This window comes from Lygodium microphyllum, chromosome 28, assembly GCF_053477565.2.
Source record: "Lygodium microphyllum isolate KBCC chromosome 28, Lygodium_microphyllum_v1.1.10, whole genome shotgun sequence".
NCBI classification, from domain to species: domain Eukaryota; kingdom Viridiplantae; phylum Streptophyta; class Polypodiopsida; order Schizaeales; family Lygodiaceae; genus Lygodium; species Lygodium microphyllum.
In genome coordinates this window covers 110695034-110717060 of record NC_141162.1, presented here as the reverse complement: position 1 = coordinate 110717060, position 22027 = coordinate 110695034, and the positions used below count along the sequence as shown (strand labels likewise).

The window sequence follows — 22027 nt, the reverse complement described above, 5'->3', positions numbered from 1 at the left end:
AGAAGTAGAACTAGCCAACTTACGTGTTTTAGTAGCCAATCGAGAGAAGAATCAAGATAAGAAGTTAGAGGAAAGGATCTTGGATCTAGAGAGGCTAGAGTTAGAGGCTGGAATTAGAAAGAGAAGCAGCAGTCCAACACTATTCCATGCAGGCTGCTGAAGAGAGGAGGAAAACATTTAATAAGAAGCTGGCTAGCAAACACATAAGGGAAGGATCACTTATGCTACACTATGATAACCACTTTGATAACAGAAAGGATGTTAAACTTGTGTTCATGGGAAGGGCCATTCATGGTCATAAGGAGATATCAAAATGGCAGTTATAAGCTATGACATGGATGGGAGGGTTCACAAGACAAGGGTAAATGGATGCCGATTCAAGCCTTATTTTCAAAGAATTAGAGACACTTTAGAGCATACATTCGACAAAAAGCCACCAATGAGGGGGTGCAATCCTCCCTGCTCTATTGGACTATCATTAGCAACCTAGAGACATGAATGCCTCTAGCCTAAGGGGAGGGCTAATGATTCGGGTTTTTTACAAATGGGATTTCTATCACAAAATTTGGCCAAAACCTATCAAGGGCCTTACCCATAGCTTAAACCCTACATCTTATCACTTTGGGTTTACTTTTCAAGCACTAGGTATGCTACATTGCTTCTCGGTTATGATAACTCTAGCAAGTGGGGAAACAAGTTCTTAGGAGAGATGTCAATGTAAAGGGTAAAAGGGATGGGTTATCTCAGTGAAGATGGAAATGGATTACACCTAGGGATTGAGTGAGTATATAGATTTTTTCAAAGGACTAGCCTCCAACTACACTTGGCTTCCACCTGCATCACCAAGATTTGGGATCTATCACCATCATTAGAGGACACCTCACCTTTGTACACAAGTCAATGTCCACATCATGGTGTCATTTGGATCTTACACAAAATCTTACAAGCATGGATCCCCTTTGTCACATGCTTATATGTATATAAGGAATTAAAGTCAAAGCAGCTTTTGGAAACCGTTTTTTATCATTTTAATAAATCCCAGGGGAAACTCCTACTATGATAAACCTGCACGCACTGAACATGGCACAGAAAGGTAACACGATATATGAGCTCAAGGTATACTCTTGTATTATTCAATCCAAAAAGTGGGACAACATAGACACATCCCAGGACTACACCCTCGTGACACCGCACATAAGAGGGTTCACCACTGGGTATAGGGAATCACATGTAGAGTGGAAACAAGGCAGGGCTTTGAGTCACTACTACTCCCTATATAGGTGCAATCGGTAGCAATGGCATGGTATAGCTACAAAGTCCTTACACTCACCCATGCTTACTGGATTGCTGACCTCAGCAATCTAAGGGTAACGTTTGTTATTTGACTCGTCCGGGGTCTTAACGCAGCTTTTTCTAGCAAGTTGGTCAGTGTTTGCCAGTCTAAGGGGACCGCGGGGTCTTAACACAGTCTATACTATCAAACTGGCCAGTGTCTATTGCACTAGGACGTTGGGGGATTTTTATTTGATGGAATTATTTTTTATGATTGCTACCATGCGGGTCCACCCTCGACTCGATTACATTTGAGGAGTGGAGGCACGTGCGGGGTCTATGCTTGAGAACCGCATTATTTGTTGAAGTACTGGAAAGACTCAATGGTAATTGGAAGGAGCAGGAGGGTTCTCCTCGAGCCAAAGGGCGAAGGCATCCTTTCTGCGTTTGCAGGCCTCTGCTTCTGAGATCTAAATGCCCTCCTTAAGTGGACGCCCGCGCCACTTGGTGAGGTATTCGGGGAAGCCTCTTTGTTCCCGGCGTCGAAGGAATGCTTCTACTTCGAAGGGACCATTGGAATGGAGCATTGGTACACACCATCCCCATTGGTTGTCGGGGTAGAACCTGCGCAAAAGACGAGCATGAAATGCATTATGAACACAAATACTGTCTGGCAGGTCTAGCTTGTAGGTGACTTCGTTCAGCACTTGAGTGATGCGGTAGGGTCCATAGTAACGGTGATTGAACTTGGGGGTCATGTTTTTGGGAAGTGACATATTCTTAAAGCTCACTAGGACCATGTCTCCTTTGGCGAATAGTACAGCCTTTCTCTTTTTGTTTGCTTGCTCTGTCACCTCTAGGCTTTGCTTAACTACTACATTGTGGTCTCTCCATTTCTTTAAGAATTCCTCTGCATCTTGATCTTCCGCTTTGGCCGCTCCAGATGCTAAGGCCAATGGTGTAATGACTTCTTTTCCTGTTGCTAACTCAAAGTGGGTGTACCCGGTTGCCGAGTGTATGGAGCTATTATAGTGAAATTCCAAAACATCAAGGTACAATGCCCAAACTTTCTGGTCCACTCGGGCATAGCTTCGAAGATAATCTTTGATGCCTTGGTTGACTCGTTCTGTCTGTCCATCTGTCTCTGGGTGGAAGGATGATGAGAATCTCAATTGTGTTTCCAGAGTCTTGAAAAGTTCCTTCCACATGTCGCTCATGAATCTTCCATCTCTATCTAATACAATAGCCAGCGGTAAGCCATGAAGTTTGAATACATGTGTGAAGAAGAGGCGTGCTACCTCCTTGGCATTCAGTGGTGGTTTGGCTGGGATGAAGGGAGCCTATTTGGAAAAATAGTCCACCACTACAAAGATGATTGTGTACCCATGGGACTCACATAGTTCCACAATGAAGTCCATGCTGATGACGTCCCATGGGCGGTTGGGTACCGGTAATGGCTGTAGTAGACCTGCTGGTCTTGACCGTGGTGCTTTGACCATTTGGCAAGTGGGGCAAGTTTTGATGTAGTCTATCACTTCTTTCTTCATGTTTGGCCAGAAGAACTGCTTCCTAAGGGCCTCCAAGGTTTTACTTTGCCCTTTGTGGCCTCCAATCTTGCCGTCATGTATCTCATGTAGTATGAGTTTCTTCAACTCCACATTGTTGGGGATATACAATCTCTTGCCTAAAAATAGGATACCTTCCCCTAAGGTGTACATTCCATGTGGGGTCTTCTCCACTTCCACACCTTTGATTATCTTGTGCATTTCTTGATCTTGCTCTAGGGCCTCTTTGACGAGTTCTATGAAGTTGCTGCTGACCACACTGACAGCTTTTAGGTCAGCTTTCCGGCTCAAGGCATCTGCTATCTTGTTAGTGGAGCCGGGCTTGTGTTTAATCTCCAGGTCGAATTCGGCTAGGAAGTCTAGCCAGCGGGCTTGCTTTGCCGATAACTTGGGCTGAGATTGGAAGTATTTGAGGGAGATATTGTCGATGAAGACGACTGTATGCTTGTCTTGAACATAATGATTTCATTTTCTAAGGTAGTGTATGACTGCCAATATTTCCTTCTCATGCGTGCTCCACCTTGTTTCAGCACCGGTGAACTTTTTTGACTCATAAGCAATGGGGTGACCCTCCTGTACCAGGACACCTCCTATGCCGTAGTCAGATGCATTGTGGAAATTTCAAAGTGTTTGGTAAAGTCCGGCACCTTTAGGACGGGAGTTTGGCTCATGCACTTCTTCATCTGCTCAAAGGCTTCCTGTTGCGTGTTCCCCCATGTAAAAGGGTGATCTTCCTTGGTGAGGTGGGAGAGGGAGGCAGTGATGAGGCTATAATCTTTTATAAATCTCCGGCAAAATACGGTGAAGCCGAGGAACTCCCGCACTTCTCTTATAGTCTTTAATACAGGTCATCTTTGAACGGCTTCCACCTTCTTAGGATCCACTTTGATTCCATCTGCTCCTACAATAAAGCCTAAGAACTCCAACTATTTCACTGCAAACTCACATTTTTCCGGCTTGGCATATAACTGATGCTGTCGCAGTTTCTCAAAAACTTAGCGTAAGTGCTGCTTGTGTTCTTCTAATGTTTTGCTGTAGACTAGGAGGTTATCTATGTAGATAATGACAAAAAGATATCTATCTTTAGTCTAAAAACTCCATCCATGAGGCCACAAAATGTGCCTGCCCCATTGCTTAGGCCGAATCCTAATACTAACCACTCCAAACTACCATATCGGGTGCAGAATGCTGTTTTGGGGATATCTTCTTCGACTATGCGGATTTGGTGGTATCCTGATCTAAGATCAATAGGGCTAAAGTACTTGGCCCCGTGTAATCTATCTAAGAGGTCTTCCACTAGGGGCATGGGGTATTTGTTTTTTATGGTGATTTTGTTAAGGGCCCTATAATCTACACAGAGTCTGAGTCCCCCATCCTTCTTCTTTACAAATAACACTGGGGCACCAAAGGGGGATTTGCTAGGGCAGATGAATCCTTGTTCTTCTAATTCATGTAGTTGCTTCTTCAGTTCCATGAGTTCAGTGTGATTCATGCGATAGGGAGCTCGGGCTGGTGGGGCAGACCCTGGGATCAGCTCAATTTTGTGGTCCACCTCTCGCCTGGGTGGTAGACCCTTGGGCAGCTTGGATGGCATCACATCTTTGAATTGCTCCAGTATTTCTACCACCTCTGTTTTCTTGTTATGTTGTCTGGGTTTCTTGCCACTTTCTTCTTCTTCAATCGGTCGAATCATACACAGATAGACCATATCTCCTTGTTTGACTGATTTTTCGACCTGCTTGGCACTGCAAGTCATGATACGTGGCCTGATAACAGTCCCCTGGACTGGTGCACTTTGGGTCTGGCCCTTTGGTTGGGTTGTAGTCGGGGGTTCATTGTTTCGCATGACACTCTTGGCTTATTCTCCTTCATTTGCACTTTGATTGGGTCCTGCCAGGCAATTGCATTCTTTCACATGGTACTCTGACGCCTTCTCCTTGCATATCTAGCATCATTTCATTTACACCTTTACCAAACATTGCAATGACATACTTGTCATAGAATTCCAATCCCAGTATCACTTCAAAATCATCCATGGGGATTACTAAGAAGTTGAGTTTCGCCTTCCACTTGTCGGCTTCTACTTGGACTGCAAAGACTTGTTTTACCTCCTTGGCTTCTCCTTGTGCGAATGTCACTGTTAATCCTTTTGGGGCCTTCGACAATTTCAATCCATGTTTTGCTACACACCCTGGTGTCGTGAAGTTGTGTGTTGCTCCTGTGTCCACCATGATAGGTTGGTTACCCTCGCCCACTCGGCCTTTGATATATAGATGGTGGAGCTGCTACTTTGGCTGCCATGCATTGGGGTCGGGTGCTAACTGACCCTATCCTTGGGTGGTCCATGCTTTCTTCACTCCCATTTGGGATTTCTTGGATTCGCGGTGGTTGTGGTTCTTCTCCTTCATATGCACTAGTTACATTCACCCTTGATCCACTTGACGAAGCTGTATCTTCTATTGGGCATCTGTTTTGGTAGTATGGGCCCCCGCATTTGAAGCATCTGATTTCGACGGACGGGCCTGGGGGTCTCCACCATGATGTGTTTGATCCTGCAGGCCCATATGATGTACTAGGGGTTGGCCTGTAGTGATTGTTTCTCCATCTCCCTGCTGCTCCTCTTGGTACTAAGGCGGTGTGTGATACGGCCGTGGTGGTGATGGTGTTTTGGCTCCTTGTATCTGTGAATGCCCCTCTAGGAGCACTGGGCCTTTGGTTCCATGAGTTGTTGTTGTTGAAGGTGTTGTTGAAGTTGTTGTTAAACCTGTTTTGATTCCCTTGTGCTGTTCTTCTGCCTTCCAGGTCCACCAGTCGTTTGGCCATTCTCATGGCTTCTGCTAAGCTTGTTGTCTCCTGTCTCTCCACATCTCTTCTAGCCCATTCTTGCATCCCAAACAAAAATCCATGTAGCTTAGTGTCTGTATCCATGTTTGGTAGCTGCAGCATGATCTGCCTATATTTACTGACATATTCTTTCATATTTCCCTGTGTTTGCTTGAGGTTCCTCCATTCATCTCTCACTTTGAATTTCTCCATCTTTGGAATAAAGTAGTCCTTCAGTTCTTCCTGGAGTTCTTCCCACAAAAAGATTGTGTGGCCTTGCTCTTGTTCCAATAGGTACCAACTAGCAACGTCCTCCAAGTAAATGGCTGCCACCTCCGCCTTCCTATCTTTGGTAATTCGTGAATACTTTAAGCACCTGTCCACCTCTGCGATCCATTTCTTCAAAACCAACCCATCTCTCTCTCCCTTGTACTTGGCGGGTTGGGGCATCTTGAATTTTCCATAATCATCTTCTGAACTACTGCTATCTTCCTCTTCTTTGCGATGGTGTTTCTTCTCCTTCTTCTTGTCTTTCTTTTTGCTTCCTAATTCTACTACTTTCTCCTTCTCCTTCCTTGTATCTTGCGCCCTCCTAGATGTCTCCTCTCTACCCGTTCTATCCATCTCCTCTTGCATTCTATGTCTTTTCTCCTCTTCTTGTTGTTGAATCACCCATTCTCTATAGCCCTGCTCTACTTCTAGTTTCTTTCTCCTTTCTTCCTCCTCTTATTTCATCTGCATGTTCCTCCATATTGATTCTAGCATGCCTGACATACCATCTAATTGTCTTTCTAGCCCGGCCACCTTCTCCTCTTGGGCCACTCTCCACTCTTGCCCTCTACTTTTCTTCCTCTCCTCCATTATTGGGAGGGTGACATTCTCCTTCTCGTCCTCCATGTGGTTGGTAGCGGTGTCGACACGAGGAAGCCGCGTTTCGCCTTGTGGTGGTGTGGGTCGTGCCGCGGGGAAGCCGCGTCACGTCTTCAGATGGTGGGATGTCGATGTTGGGGCATCACGCTGGGGCGACGCGTCAGGGGGGCGTCGCGACGTCGGGCGATGCGACGGGGGGCAACGTGACGTGGGGCGGCACAACGCAGGGCGTCGCGCTGTGGGTCGTTACGACTTTGATTTCTTCGGGCACTAGATCTTTCCTCCTACTTTCATGAGCACTCCTTCACTCTGAGCAAGAGTCGCTCTGATACCAAGTGTGATAAACCTGCACTCGTTACGCACTGAACACGGCAAAGAAAGGTAACACAATATATGAGCTCAAGGTATACTCTTGTATTATTCAATCCAAAAAGCGGGACAACATAGACACATCCCAGGACTACACCCTCATGATGCCGCACATAAGAGGGTTCACCACTGGGTATAGGGAATCACACGTAGAGTGGAAGCAAGGCAGGGCTTTGAGTCACTACTACTCCCTAAATAGGTGCAATCGGTAGCAACGGCATGGTATAGCTACAAAGCCCTTACACCTACTACTATTCTTTGATATAAATGCATGTATTTATGTGTTGATGGTCTGCAGCTTAACATTTGAGCTACACTGCCCCCACATTCTATATACAATTACTAAAAGACATGGTGGACAATAGGTTCACCATATGCACACATCCCTTTCTATCTAGAGTCCTCATTGTAGCTATGCAAATCGATCAAGGAGTGTCTTCTCAATAAAGGATATCTCTAGCATACTCATGCCACTTTTTGAATGATGTGTTTTCTATTATGTAGTCACTTGTATTTACTCTATTTATTACATGAGAAAAAGAAGAAATAGAAAAATACATTACACTATACCTATGCTAATCCCCTAGCCGAATCCCCCATATCACAATCTTAGGATATATCAAGGGTAGGTAATCCTAGGCATACTTAAACAACCTGTCACCTTGATAACTTTATACTAATTAGGTCCCCAAGTGTGGGACAACATTTCAAGTTTACTTAAAATTTGACCCAACTCTCAATTACACATCCATGTATACCAACTGTATAAGAAAGATAGATACACCCCATAGTAGAGCGAGCATAAGTAAGATAGATGTTAAGATGGTCAGCTCAACAAGTGTGAATATTGATAACTATATAATTGGATAGGTCCACACATATACACTTAGCATGTTGGTAGTCATTATGATTCTCACATAGTTGTTGCTATCTTATCACTTATTATATTTGTTTAGTTATAGATATCTACAACTAGCATAGCTATAGTACTAGCCGATTAGTATAATTACTTATACATTGTTTAACTAAGTAGCCACTTTCCTTTATGTTGTATATTATGCATATTTTATGTACATTGCATTTTGAGAGGAAGCTGAAAGAAAAATCAACAAGAAAACATTTTGGCCTCCATCTCTCTTCTTGTGTGTTCTTGAGTGAGCTTTCTATTATGTGTATTATGTGTGCTTGACATGGTAGCTCAAGCAAGTCTCCCACCACACGATTCCTAACATGGTATTAGAGTGATGCCACTGAGAGTAGCTAGTTTGAAGGTTGAAGTGAAGGATAAACAGCAAGAATTCAAGCAAGCTAGAAATCGGTAAGAAACTCTCCCATTGTCTTTGTCTTTCCCTTAGATAGTGCTGTGGAGACATCGAAAGCACGTGGAGGCACCGGAAGCATAGTGGAGAAAAAAAAATTAAATTACTATGAGATTTGGTGTGCAAATGGAATGATACATATTGTATAGATAAGCCCTTTAGGGATATCACCATGTTTTTAGCCATTTGAGGTCGTTTCATGCCCCATTGTAGCTACGTAGGATTGTAAACAACAATTTTAAAGCGTATTGTAGTTTAGACTGTATCAGTCATTCTCAAGTATACATGTTATAAATTTCAAATCTATAATTTCTAATGTATTTGTCAAGAAGAAAACATAAGACTTTTGTGCAAATAGGTTGCAAATTGTATATATTATTGAGCAGCCACTAAAAAAGGTTGCCCAACTCATTGTTGTACACATCTTGTGAAGGATTACATATTTTTTTTTTATTGCTTGGTACTCAATTATTTTATAACGGCTAAGAAAAATGGATATCCAATTATTGAGAAGCTAGATATGATTAATGACCCCTCATGAAAGTTCCATGTGACAAGATTCCTTATCGAAAAAGACCTCTATAAGTTTGTTTCAAGTGAAGAAAAGGAATTACAGTCACATAATCCTGCAACTAAGGGTATGGAAAGAATGGAATGCAAAAGACAAAAAGGTAATATATTAATTGTCGATAGTCATTAATAACATTATGTTGAGGCATATCAAAAATGCAAATTCACATGTAGCTTGGAAAACCTTCAAGAATATATTTTCAATACATACAAAGACACGAAAGATCAAACTTAAGCAAGACTTCAATACTTTGAAGAAAGAAAAGATGTATGTACATGAAAATGTTTTGAAGACTAGGAGCATTGGAGATGCCTTAGCAACTCTTTTGTAAATATATGAAAATCATTTCTAGATTTTGAAGAGTTATGCTCTCTCATTATCATTAAAGAGATCAATATAGCGAGTCAATCATTTGAAAGAAGTAGTGGACAAGTCTAAGAATTTTACTCAAGTTTAAGAAGGGGGAGACATGGTAGATCCTATTTAAGAGGCCATGGTATGGGTCATACTAGTGGTAACTAGAAAAACATGTTAAATCGAGAGTTTAGTGACATGTAAATTTTGGGAGGCCATGGTAATTCTAGAGGCAAGGGGAGCTCTAGGGGAAGAGATAGATGGCAACACAAAGGTTCTAGCAATTGTGGTATTGTTTGCCATTACTATGGAAGAATTGGTCATATTGTAGCCCACTCTTTTAAAGAACAATGACATTCAAAGTAGCAAATTGCAACAAGGAAATTATGCATTATCTTCAAGATAAAAATATGACAAAAATGAGTGTTTGTTTTTCATGTAAAATATGAAGTCATGATGGAAAGTATTGTCACTTCTTTACAAAGCATCCATCAATAAATCTAAGGGCTTCAAGAAAGCAATGCAAGGTCACAAGTTTGCAACCTAAGATTTGGGCTTACATGTTCAAGACCTACATCTACAACTTCAAGAAATTCAAGAGATAAGCCCTACATCAAGCCAAAGTTCCATCAACTACTACTACTACTACTACTAGCAACCTTCATGATCAACATAAGAAACAACCAAATGTTAGTCTTTCAAAGAAATTTGATGGCACAAGGTCAAATTTCAAAGGTTTCCTCTAACAAGTATGCTTGATTAAATGTATGCAACCAAATCATTATCCAATTATGCTTCTCGGGTCAACCTCGTAGGAATTCTTCTCTCAAGTACAAGAATTCATGATGCCACTACTCTATCATTGTGAGGAAACGTTGACGTCCAACCTCAACAGAGACCATACAACTAGACAAAGCTTCAAGAAACCCAAAAGAATATCTCTTTCTATCTGGAGATTCAACTTTCAGCTTTATGTTACCAATAAAGATTCACTTTGAGGGAAGATAGATAGATGGACAAAATTTATTAGACTCTGGAGCCACAACACGCTTCATGCAGAAGAAATTTGCAAAGCAACATGCTATATAGCTTCTGAGGAAAGAAAAGTCAGTATGTGCAGAAGTAATTGATGGTCAACCTCTTGCTTTGGTAGACGTCATATATGAGGCTAAACCTATATAACTTACCCTAAGGAGTCTTTTATCAAATAATACATCATTCAAAATCTCCAACGACGAGTGCTCCAATTATGTTCCTCAAGAAAAAAGATGGATCCCTCCATATGTATGTGGATTATAGAGGGCTCAATAAGATTACAATCAAGAATGGCTATCATATTCCTTTGATTCCAAAACTCCTTGATGAATGACTTAGGAAAGTCAAATTCTTCACCAAGATAGATCTTTGTGGCACTTACAATCTTGTGAGGATAACAAAAGGTGATGAATGGAAGATGGCTTTTTGCATAAGATATAGGTTTTTTGAATATGTTGGCATGCCATTTTGCCACGCAAATGCTCTAGTAGTTTTCTAACATATGATGAATGATATCTTTAGAGAATGCTTGAATGAGTTTATTGTGATCTATTTGGATGACATTTTGATATTCTCTAAGAAGTAAGAGGAGCATGAATATCATGTCAAAATATTCTTAAATAAGTTGTGAAAAATAGGCTTGTATACAAAGCTAGAAAAGTGTTCTTTCCATCAAATTGAAGTTGAGTTTTTGAGGTACATCATTTTCAAGAAGGAAATCTCTATGGATCCTAAGAAAATACAAACTATTTTAGAATGGGAGACACAATTATTTATGAGAGATGCTCAATTCTTTTTAGGGTTTGTAAATTTTTTATCGAATCTTTATCAAGGATTACTCTAATATTGTTGCCCCTCTAACTAACCTAACTAGAAAGGACAAGTTTGTATGGGATTAAAAGGCTAAACAAGCTTTTCAAATATTAAAGGAAAACATCCACCTTAGCACCCATTCTCACCTATGCAGATCCATTGAAGCCCTTTATCATGGGAGACAAATGCATTTGATTTTGCACTTGAAGCTCTTCTATCCCAGATTGGTGATGACAATCAAGTTCATCCAATATCTTTCTACTCGAGAAAATTCATTGCTGCAAAAATCAACTATGAGATTCATGATAAAGAACTTCTAGCTAGTGTGAACTCCTTGGAGACCTAGTGACACCTACTTGAAGGCACCCCTCATAAGATCACTATCTATACAAATCACAAGAATCTAGAAAATTTTACGACTTCTCGTGTCTTTAATCATCATCAAGCAAGATGGAGTGGTTTCCTATCTAGACTTGACTTCATCATTACCTATAGGCCTAGCTGCCAAACAAGGAAAGTCAAATGCTTTATCTCAAAGATCCTACTTGGAACCAATAGAAGAAGGTGGAGCCCATGACCAACAAAATTCAGTAATCTTGAAACCTGATCAACTGAAGTTAAGGGAAATTATTAGCAAAGCCCCAAAAGACTTTGGATTCTTATCAAATGTCAAGAAGAAAATTAAAAAAGACTCATTTGCCAAGGATATAAGGAGGCAATTATAGCAAGGCCAAGAACAAAAATCAAATGGATTTTCAAGATATTGATGGGCTGCTCTATTATAAAGGACTCCTCTATATTTCTCCCAGTCCTTTGCAAGTGGATATACTCAAAAAGAGACATAATCTCCTCTCGATAGGGCATTTTGGGATTAGCAAGACAATCGATATGATTTCAAGGGATTTTTTATGGCCACAGATGTGAAAACTAGTCAAGGACTTTGTGCGTTCTTGCGGTATGTGCAATCAATTTAAAGTCCCTCAGCATCGATCTCATGGCCTTCTTCAACCATTACCTATTCCAAGTAAGCCATGGTCATTCTTATCCATGGACTTCATTGTTGAACTACCTTCTTTCAAAGGGTATGATTCTATCTTAGTGGCGGTTGATAGATTCACAAAAATGGCACACTTTATCGCAAGAATCAAGAGTATCAATGGAGAAGGGATAGCAAGACTCTTCGTAGAATAGGCATATCGGCACCATGGGTTACCTAATGATATTGTTTGTTATCACGACCCCTAGTTTATATCTAGGTTTTGGAGAAGCCTCTTTAAATCTTCTGGGAGTACAAAAGAATATTTCTTCAGTCAATCATCCACAGAGTGATGGACAAACAAAAAGAATGAATCAAGTCTTGAAGCAATACCTTAGATGCACAATAAACTATCATCAAGACAATTGGGTGGATCTATTACCCCTTGTTGAGTTTGCATACTATAATTTCTCCCATGCCTCTACTCGATTCACACCATTCTTTGCTAATTATGTTCAATACCCCAAGGATAGACAATCATGTAAGATCGCAAGAGAAGAATCCAACTACCATACACTTAGCTCAACACCTCTTTGATATTCATAGAGAGTTGCAAGTAACGATTAAACAAGCTCAAGAGAAATATAAGAGAAATGCAAGCAAGCTTCACACGCAACATCCATCATATAAAATTGGAGATCAACTTTGACTTCTTCAACATGATCTATATTCTTCTTGCCCCTCCCAGAAATTGGATTATCAATGACTTGGGCCCTTGAAGATTCTTGGCCAAGTAAATCCAGTCACCTATCATCTCTAACTTTCCCAATCAATGAAAACCCATCCTATATTTCATATTTCATTATTTGATTCATGCCATACATCCAATATCCCTAGAAGAATATCAAAGCCATCACCTCCAATCATAATTGAAGATCACTAAGGATATGAAGTAGACAAAATCCTAGATTTGAGAATTTCAAGAGGCAGATTACAAAATCTTGTCCATTGGAAGGGCTATGATACAATGAACATGGGAACCAACTTCATATCTTCAAAGAGCTCCTCTTAAGGTTTGTGAATTTCATCTTCAACACCCAACCAAGCCAAGGCCTATTTAAAAGCACACCACTGTTCCTCGTGGAACTTGGTACTAGAAGGAGGGGTAATGTAATGGATGCTCAAGCAAGGACAACCCTTGGTTTGTATGCAAGCTAGGACATCCCTCTGTTTCATGAAGTTTCTAAAATATTTTGGAAAAATCTAGAACATGCGTAGCATCACTTATGTCATCACTGATGTTAGCATGCCATGTGTCAGTATGCATGTCATGTCATGTGTCAACATGCATGCCATGTGACATCCTCTTGTATAAATAACAACATGTGTTCTCCTTAACCTCCCTAGGCTATAGTATACATAGGGGTCATGGGCCACAAGCCCTTCAGTCTTGCCAACACCAATTGTGAGGCTCATGCAAGGTAAGTCCTCTTCCAATTTTTGTCTTGTTTTGGTCTTGCCTTGTATCAAATCTTGTCTTATAATCAAGCCACGCTCTTGTGAGCATTCTTTTGTAATTAAAGTTTCTTGTAATCAAGTTATCTCACAATTAAGTTCTAGTTCGATATCTCTTTCAAGTTCTTCTCTTGTAAGTTGTGAGAGCAATCTCCTCACTCTTGAAAAGAACTTGCCATGCCCATAACATCACCTACGTTGACAAATGTATCCACTTGAAATTCACTAATGCAAGGGTTATCTCAACATTCAACCTCGAGGATCTAACTCTATGGCCCACACTAATCATTATTCCCACCTTACTACCCTAGCAACCTATTCCCACAATTGACACCCCTCTTTTCTCATAGCTCTAACTACTCAGGCTCAGAATCAATGACTTCTAAGCATAAACACTCCACCATCTCAAATTCAATGAAGGCCGAAGTTCCAATCTCAAGCAAGATCCAAATCTAATTAGATCGTTGTCAATTCTGGGTGGACATGGCATATCTTAATTGTCATAGGCCACATACGACACCTTGATGGGTGCCCAAGGCTCTCCTATGTATCCAAGGGTACTATTAAGGCAATAGATTCTTGTGGCTTCCCAAGTAAACCACACCCTTTCTATCATATCATCATGAGCCATTGCTTTACCCTATATTGTCCAACACAAAAAGAAACATAGCAGCAATAGCCCGATATCACTACTCTATCTAAAGGTAAATCAAAGGAGATCAAAACTAAGCAAATATTACCTCCCAACTTGTTGCAGAGTGTGTCACACCAGACATTATATATGGCATCCACCATTGTTAACCCTCACAAGGACTCTAGGCCCATCATGGTTTAGCAACCCAAGCACCCCATCTTGAATCCCTTGGTTCCTCCTAAGGTTCTTACTTACATAGGATCTGTGTGCCTAGATAGTCACCCAATGCTTCAAGAGAATCCTCATGCTACATGTCCAATCTCAATTGCTCTATCTAATGAGAAAGTTCTTAGTATTTCTCCCTCCAAGATCAGTTATCACAACCTACTTCCCCCTATCCAATTAAATAAGAATTGATGATGCTGCTCAATGTACAAAATAGTAAAAAAATTGACCTAGAAAACCAAACAATTTCCCACTAAATACTCCTTATAAATGGACTCAAATTTTGGCACCTTTGCAAAACGTACCACCATGATACATTAGGTCTAGCCAAGGATGACATAATTACACTTACATCCTAATGGCACCTCACATGGGAAGAACAAGAGCATTTATACCATAAAAGTGTTCCTATCCAAGAGTAACTCTCCTACAAACTTCTAAACAACAGCTGCAAAAATGTTAAAAGAAACCTGCCATAAGCTTAAAGATCCATCCAAGGTTGGAGAACTCCAATAGCAATGTACATCCTCTAGCCACTTCACATGGAGTTGGTATCAACTATGCCAATACATGGTAACTTAAGGCATCCACCTTCTCACCTTGACTAAAAAAGTCATTCAATGAACTTGCTAAGAAGCATCCCCACATATTGTAAATTTACATCCTTAAGATCTATCATCGAGTATGCAAACTAGATGCACGAAAAGAGTTGCTACATCATCCACTAATGGACAAGACTCTCATTGAAGAGAAGCTACACATTGTTAGTTGCTTTAACGGACGTTTGTTGCTCCAATTACATTGCCTCTTACTTATGCATCCTCATGTTTCAACCTATAAACCTAGATGTCCTCACTAAGCTCGAGTATAATTTGGATTTTTAAGACTAGTGGGTCCCTAAATTACCCATTGTATATAAATAAAATCACTTTTGTATAAATATCAATAAGACTCATTCTTAATTTTAAAAACTCAAAAATCTTGCTTACATTACAACTGAGTCCCCAAGCTTGGAAGCTTGTCTTCTTTTTTACAAGCAAAGCTTTAAGCTATTCTCCAAATCTTCCATCTATCGACTTCTCCTTTCAAGGAAAATTGACCATCAAGAAGACCTTGACCCGTCCACATTAAACTTTTTTGTGGCGAAGGCTAAATAGATAAAGAAGTAGTAAGTGAATTATATGTTATTATTTCTCGACGAACAACTCTAATAAATGTTTATCTTCTTTGCAGATGGCAATCTAATACGTCACTCCAATCTTACCCATACGTTGCCTAACACTAATTAAAGACCCTATTTATGAGATTAAGCGGATATTCACTACTCAATAAAGGTTGGATTTTGACTTGTAGGTAAGCATGTGGAGGCTAGGATCTCCATGGTTCCATCTCTTAATAAACACATACTAGACCACTAGAGAGCCTATAGCTAGGTCCTAACCAACCTAAAAGGCTTGATAAACATGCATCAGACCATTAGAGAGCTTATAGCTAGTTGTGGCTTAGCTGACTATATTTGAGCCACAGTAGCCAATGCTCATTTCATGAGATGACCGGCTCTCAATAAGAACTACCACCCAAACACCTAATCCAATATATTTTCCTACATCTTAAAATATGGTGAACAATTTGTAGAGAGTAGCAAACTTTGAACTCATGCCAAAGCTAGTGAAAGAAACACCGATGGTAAGGGTTAGAATAGGAACATACAATGGAATGCAAAAGACACCCCAAATTGCTAATAGATGGGATAATTCAACTGCTGATGAACTTAGGGTCACAGCACAAGTATTTCATCACCTCCTCGCCCAGAACAAGGGCACCACCATTCTGACCAAAGTCTTTAAATGGCTACTAGAGGATATTATAATAGGAAACATAGTCAATCAAGACCTAAATGCCTTTTGGCTAGAATGCATGATGGAATCTTTGGCAAAGGCACATAAAGTTCTCTTAAATGACTTAACACAAAACATAAACTGCACTAAGACACGAAACAATATCATCGACTACAGTTGCACTAACCTATGTCATATGTGTGATGTAGGAACCCCTTACATTAAATTATGCCATCATGTATGTACCCTAGACTTAGCCACCAAAGGATCACATTGGAGACCACAAAACTCCAGATAGAGGAGAGGTGGAGAGAAGAAATTAAATATCTAAATCCCACTAATAAGCCAAATAAGGGGAAGAAGCAACAAAATGACAAAATTGAGCTAAGCATGTCACTAGGGGAATTTGATGAGGGAAAGAGAGAAGAGAAGCACATTATTATCGAAGCTACTAAGAAGAGAGTAAAGAAGGAATTGAAGTTGGAAACCGTCCTAACCCCTCCATCACCACGTATAACTACATTACGCTCCTTATAAAGCTAATATATTAACCGATGACACCATATGGAGATGCGTTTCCACTATTTTTTGACATAAATGTAAGCATTAATTTAGTAACGATGGTTCAACTTCATCTCAAAGCTACAATGTACTCCATACTCTATTGTAGAGTTGCTAAAAGATATGGTGGATAGCAATTTCATCATGTGCTCACACCCTTTCTACCTAGAGTCCTCGTTGCAGCTACACAAATCCATCAAGGACTACCTTCTCAGTAAAGGATGTCTTCATAGAACACTCAAGCCACTTCCCAAGTGATGTGTCATCCCATATGTACTCAGTTGTATTTTAATCTTTTTTTAAGAGAATAAAAATAAGAACAAAAAGAAAAGAAAGAGAGAAAAAAAGGGATAGAAAAGCACAATATACCTTTATTGTACCTAGGGTAACCCCCGAGTCCACACCCCCACATCACAATCTCAAGTCACATCGAGGTAAAGACATCTCAGGCTTGCTCAAATGGCGTGTCACCTTGAATCAACACAACACAATAACTTCACAACTAGTCCCTCATGTATGATATACCCCTTAGGAGAGCACAAGCGACATATAGATCCACTAGGGTAACCCCCGAGTCCACACCCCCACATCACAATCTCAAGTCACATCGAGGTAAAGACATCTCAGGCTTGCTCAAATGACGTGTCACCTTGAATCAACACAACACAATAACTTCACAACTAGTCCCTCAAGTATGATATACCCCTTAGGAGAGCACAAGCGACATATAGATCCACTAGACCTCTTGCACACCTATTAAGGCCCATGTCAACCATGATCCACCAATCATTAGCCAACTGTCACTCCAACTTATCAGAGCATGAAATTCTTCAATATCACCAATTCAAGTCTATGCCCCAGCTCTTTAACATCAACCACCATCCCTCCTCCACCAAGACTCCTCACTGGTCGTTCTAACACTTTTCACCTACAATAACAAGTTACCCTTGCTGTGAGTGCCATGAAACTCACACCCATCTATAAGGGGGTATAATGTTAATTGCAAGAGAAAAGGCCCATAATTTTTTAGACATAAAACTGTTATAAAATATTGTTGGATGTTTCATTGAGCGGCAGACTCCCTCCCATGCAAATTGGATATAATTGAGCAGCACCATGTGATTACAACATACCTTGAAGACCATACCTTTTGCATTGGCAGAAGTGCCTGGGCTGCAACGTAATCTACACCAGTGAAATTTTGAATAAAAGCGGCATGGTACCCAGGTATTTTGCAGCAGAATTAATCAAAGTTGTTTGTTGTATTATTGATCCACATAGATCCTGTTGAATTTCCAAGTACGCTACTACACGGCTGCAAATTACAACTTTACTGTCAGTAGACAGTACCATCACTGATGGGATGCAGAACTTGCTTTTACTCTGCACACCACCAAATACACAATATACGTTCTTTTCACATGAAGTGCCTTAACATTTTAGCCTAAGAGCCCACATCACCAAGCACTCACTCTAGTTTTTCAGCTAAAAGCCAGATCAGGATGATTTATGACCTCTAACCAAGCTCCATCCACTGCTACACCGGGAAACATCAGTAACTGTCCAGTCTAGCACACTGCCCACACAGCCGGTAAACAATAGAGGGAGCTGCCTGTTACAGACAAATATAAAACGGCAACATCACAAACCCATTGCTGGTGAAGATGGCTGCTCCAACTGGTCATCACTCAAGGAGTTTTACTGAGGACTAGTCCCTCCAATGTATACATCAACAGAAAAAATAATCATTCTTGAACAACGGATGGATCTCTTGTATTAACTCGAGCCTTGGGAAGGGCCTTGTGCCTCCCATGCAGAAGCTGTAGCATTTGTTGCAATCATCTGTTCATGCGCATGCACATCTGCCACCCATCTCTGAGACCTTGAGCCAAAGTGACTCAAAATTCGCATCATGCTGCTTTTCTAATCAGCAGCAACACTGAGTGCTTCATCAATTAACCGCAAAAAATATCTTCTCTTCTTATTTGAAGTGCTTACCTCTAAGCAGAGGTACCTCCAGAGTAGCCATCTAGTTGAATATGGAGGTGACAGAGGTTGCACAGCCAAGATATAGTAGAAACTCTCATGCGCAGCCAACCGTGTCCAACACTACCAAGAGCTTCATCACTTAGCCACAAAAATATCTCCTCTCTTGTTCTTTGAAGTGATCGTCTCTAAGCACTCATACCTCCAGATAGCCATTTATTGGGATCTGGAGGTGACAGAGGTTGCAAGAAAAACCTGGAGGACAGCGATCAGGTGAACTGATCCATCCACTACACATTTTGTCCAGAAATAGATGGAAACTCGAAAGAGAGAGTATCTAAAATACTTTGGTTCGTTCCTTGATAATGCCACATGGATGAATGCTTCTGTCAGCATACCTCAAACAGAAAAATCGCATGTAATTACCAAACACAAACTCTCTGATTGTGATCAATCCAGAGATCCAAGTTCAACCAAGCATCTTCTTTTAGCCTCATGTTTTCAATTTTCATGGCACACTCCTCAAGACCAGCATCAGAATAGATGTTTGACATCAAGATATAAGGGCCAGCCTCTTTTGGATTTAGGTTAAATGCCTCAAAAAATGCACGTTTTCCCAGTTCCACATTGCCATGTGTGCGACATGCACCTAAAACACACATCCAAATGCCTAAGTTAGCTTGGACATGTATTTGTTGCAACATATGCTCCAACCTCTTGAAATCTCCTGCCCGTCCAAGGAGATCTATAATGCAGACATAGTGTTTCAAGTTTGGTCTTATCATATAATCCCTGCTCATGGACTCAAACAATTCAACACCTTTCTCAACAAGGCCAGCGCGACCACATGCAGAAAGAAGTAAAAGAAATGTAATTTCACTTGGCCTAACACCTGCTGTTTGCATCTCCTCAAACATGCATAAGCAGGAACTGCTACTTCCTTCTTGTGCATACCCGCCAATGCATGCAGTCCACATGGTGACATCCCGTTCTGGCAGTGCGTCAAAGACTGCCCGGGCATCTACCATGCGTGTACAATCACCATAAGCCTGAACAAGGCCTCTTCCTAAGATAAGATTATTGTCATAACCAGCAGAGATGATGATAAAATGGATCTCTTTGCATAGATCCAAACTTCCTGTTGCCCTGCAAGCCTCCAGAGCAGACGTGATTGTAACATCATCAAGTGTCATGCCATCCTCTATCATCTTCCCATAGAGATTCAATGCTTTCTCTCCTTCACCATGTTCAACATATGCAGCAAGCATTGCACTCCATGAGACGATGTCACGGTTAGTTAAACTCTCGAACACAATCTCTGCTTCCAAGATCTGTCCACAGGTGCCATACAAGGTCACCAGGGTACTACCAACAAAGTCATCTAAAGTGAAACCCATCCTTTGAGCATCAGCATGCAATGCGTGTCCAACTTCCATTAAGGCTTCGCGGATCAACAGCCCTTCTGCTGTGGCTTCATCCCCGTCTGCTAAGGCAAGACACCCTTGCAGAGCAATCACAAACGCCTGTTGGTCAGGGCACACACCTTCGTGCAGCATTTGACTGTAGAGCTTCAGTGACTTCTGTTCTTGACCATGTTCCACATATGCTGAGAGAATAGCAGTCCATGTCACTATATCCGGTTCAGTCAGCTCATTAAAAGTATTCTCAGCTTCTGATAAACTTCCACACTTGCCATACATACTCACAACAGTATTACAAACATGACAATCCAAACTGAATTCTTGTCTCAAAGCATCAGCATGCAATGCCCGCCCAATTTCTAGAGATGCCATTTTGGCGAGTTGGACCTGGCCGTGTATGGCCACTTCCTTAACAGCAAGGATGCCACATGCTTGCAGACTAATCAAAAATGATGACTCATTAGGCCCAACACCCTCCTGCTGCATTTGTCTGTACAGCCATAAAACCTTTAATTCATAGCCATGTTCCAAGTATGCTGTGAGCAGTGCACTCCATGACACAACATTCCGCTCAGACAACTGAACAAAAACATGTTCTGCTTCTAAAATGTTCCCACATTTGCCATACATAGTCAGGAGTGCACTACCAGCAAAGACATTAAATGAGAAGCCCTTCTTTAAGGCATCTGCGAACAACTCTTCAGCCCCCTTAAGATCTAAAAGAAGAGTGCAAGCTTTGAAAATATTCACAAACGTGTGTTGATCAGGTCCAATGCCCTCTGCCAACATATGCTGATACATTATCAGAGAGTCCCTGCCGCATCCACATGCAGTGTAGCCCGAAATGATAGCATTCCAAGAGTACGCGGATCTGTATGGCAAGGACCCAAGGATACTTTGAGCATCATCCAGTGCACCGCAGTGAGCCAAAGCAGCAATTAAGTGGTCGGCCAGGGGTCCTGCGAGGGGAAGGTTCTTCCTAGAAAGGAGGAGATGGACATGTGAGGCATGGGCGAGGGACTTATGCTGGCTGCATGCTTTGAGCAAGCATATATACAAGTCGATGTTGTCCGTGAACGTGCGGTCCAGATGAGAGGAGAGCAGGCCAATGGCAGCAGTCAATTGGCCATGATCACAAAGGGTCTGCAGCCTGTCGTGTAAGGCATGCCCCTGGGAATACTCCTGGAAGAGGGTGGGCAGGCAAGCATCAACCCAAGGGGGCTTATACCAATTGGTGAGCCACAGGGCCTCGCGGGAGGCGCGGTGTCGGAAGTCGGGCTGGTCGGGGCTGGTCTTGTGGTGTCTGATGTCGAGCCAATCCCAAGGGTGTGAGAAAAGATGCCTCCACCGCTGAGAGTGGCTGCTGCTGCTGCCAATGCTCCTGCTGCAACTGCTACTGTTGGCTCTTGCAGGTGGGTGCTGCGGCGTTTGCCATGGGCTACATGATGATGATCGAAATCGCAGAGTTGATGGAAGTGAAGGCTTCTCGCTGCCGCCTGCGATAGTAATAAAGGGCCCTACGGACGGTCTCAACCATTGCATAACGTCTCCTGCATCGATGCCGAGCTTCGTGCGTCTATGACGCACATCGTTGCACTCAGAATCGCAGACAGTGGCCGTCTAGACAGTTCTTAAGTATTGAATCTTTAGAGCCCAGCCACGCGCAAGTAAAGCGCTTTGCGTGGAGCGGCCACTCACCAGTGGAACATGGACATTCCACACTACTACGAGCTTGTCAAACACGCTAAACGATGCGAGAGAACATACATTTCAAGTTAGAGAATCACGGAGCTGTCAATGTTTGCTAGACATGTGAGTATGGGTACCTACAAGTAAACGAAGCAAACCTTAGTAGCCACTTTCAATGAGTACTATGTTAA

General features: G+C 41.6%; 1 protein-coding gene and 1 pseudogene across 1 annotated transcript; one reads left to right on the top strand and one right to left on the bottom strand.

Annotated features, from left to right (window-relative positions):
* The first annotated feature begins 11899 nt into the window (after nt 1-11899).
* Nucleotides 11900-13124, top strand: LOC148011869 (uncharacterized; annotated as a pseudogene).
* Nucleotides 13125-16907: 3783 nt separating this feature from the next.
* On the bottom strand, nt 16908-21820 carry LOC148011868 (putative pentatricopeptide repeat-containing protein At3g01580). Its single transcript, XM_087670731.1, has 2 exons — nt 17888-21820; nt 16908-17668 (listed from the first exon to the last, which is right to left on the bottom strand). Exon 1 carries the CDS (start codon nt 21687-21689, stop codon nt 19149-19151), a length of 2541 nt encoding a protein of 846 aa, XP_087526857.1. The 5' UTR covers nt 21690-21820; the 3' UTR covers nt 16908-17668; nt 17888-19148.
* Nucleotides 21821-22027: the final 207 nt, after the last annotated feature.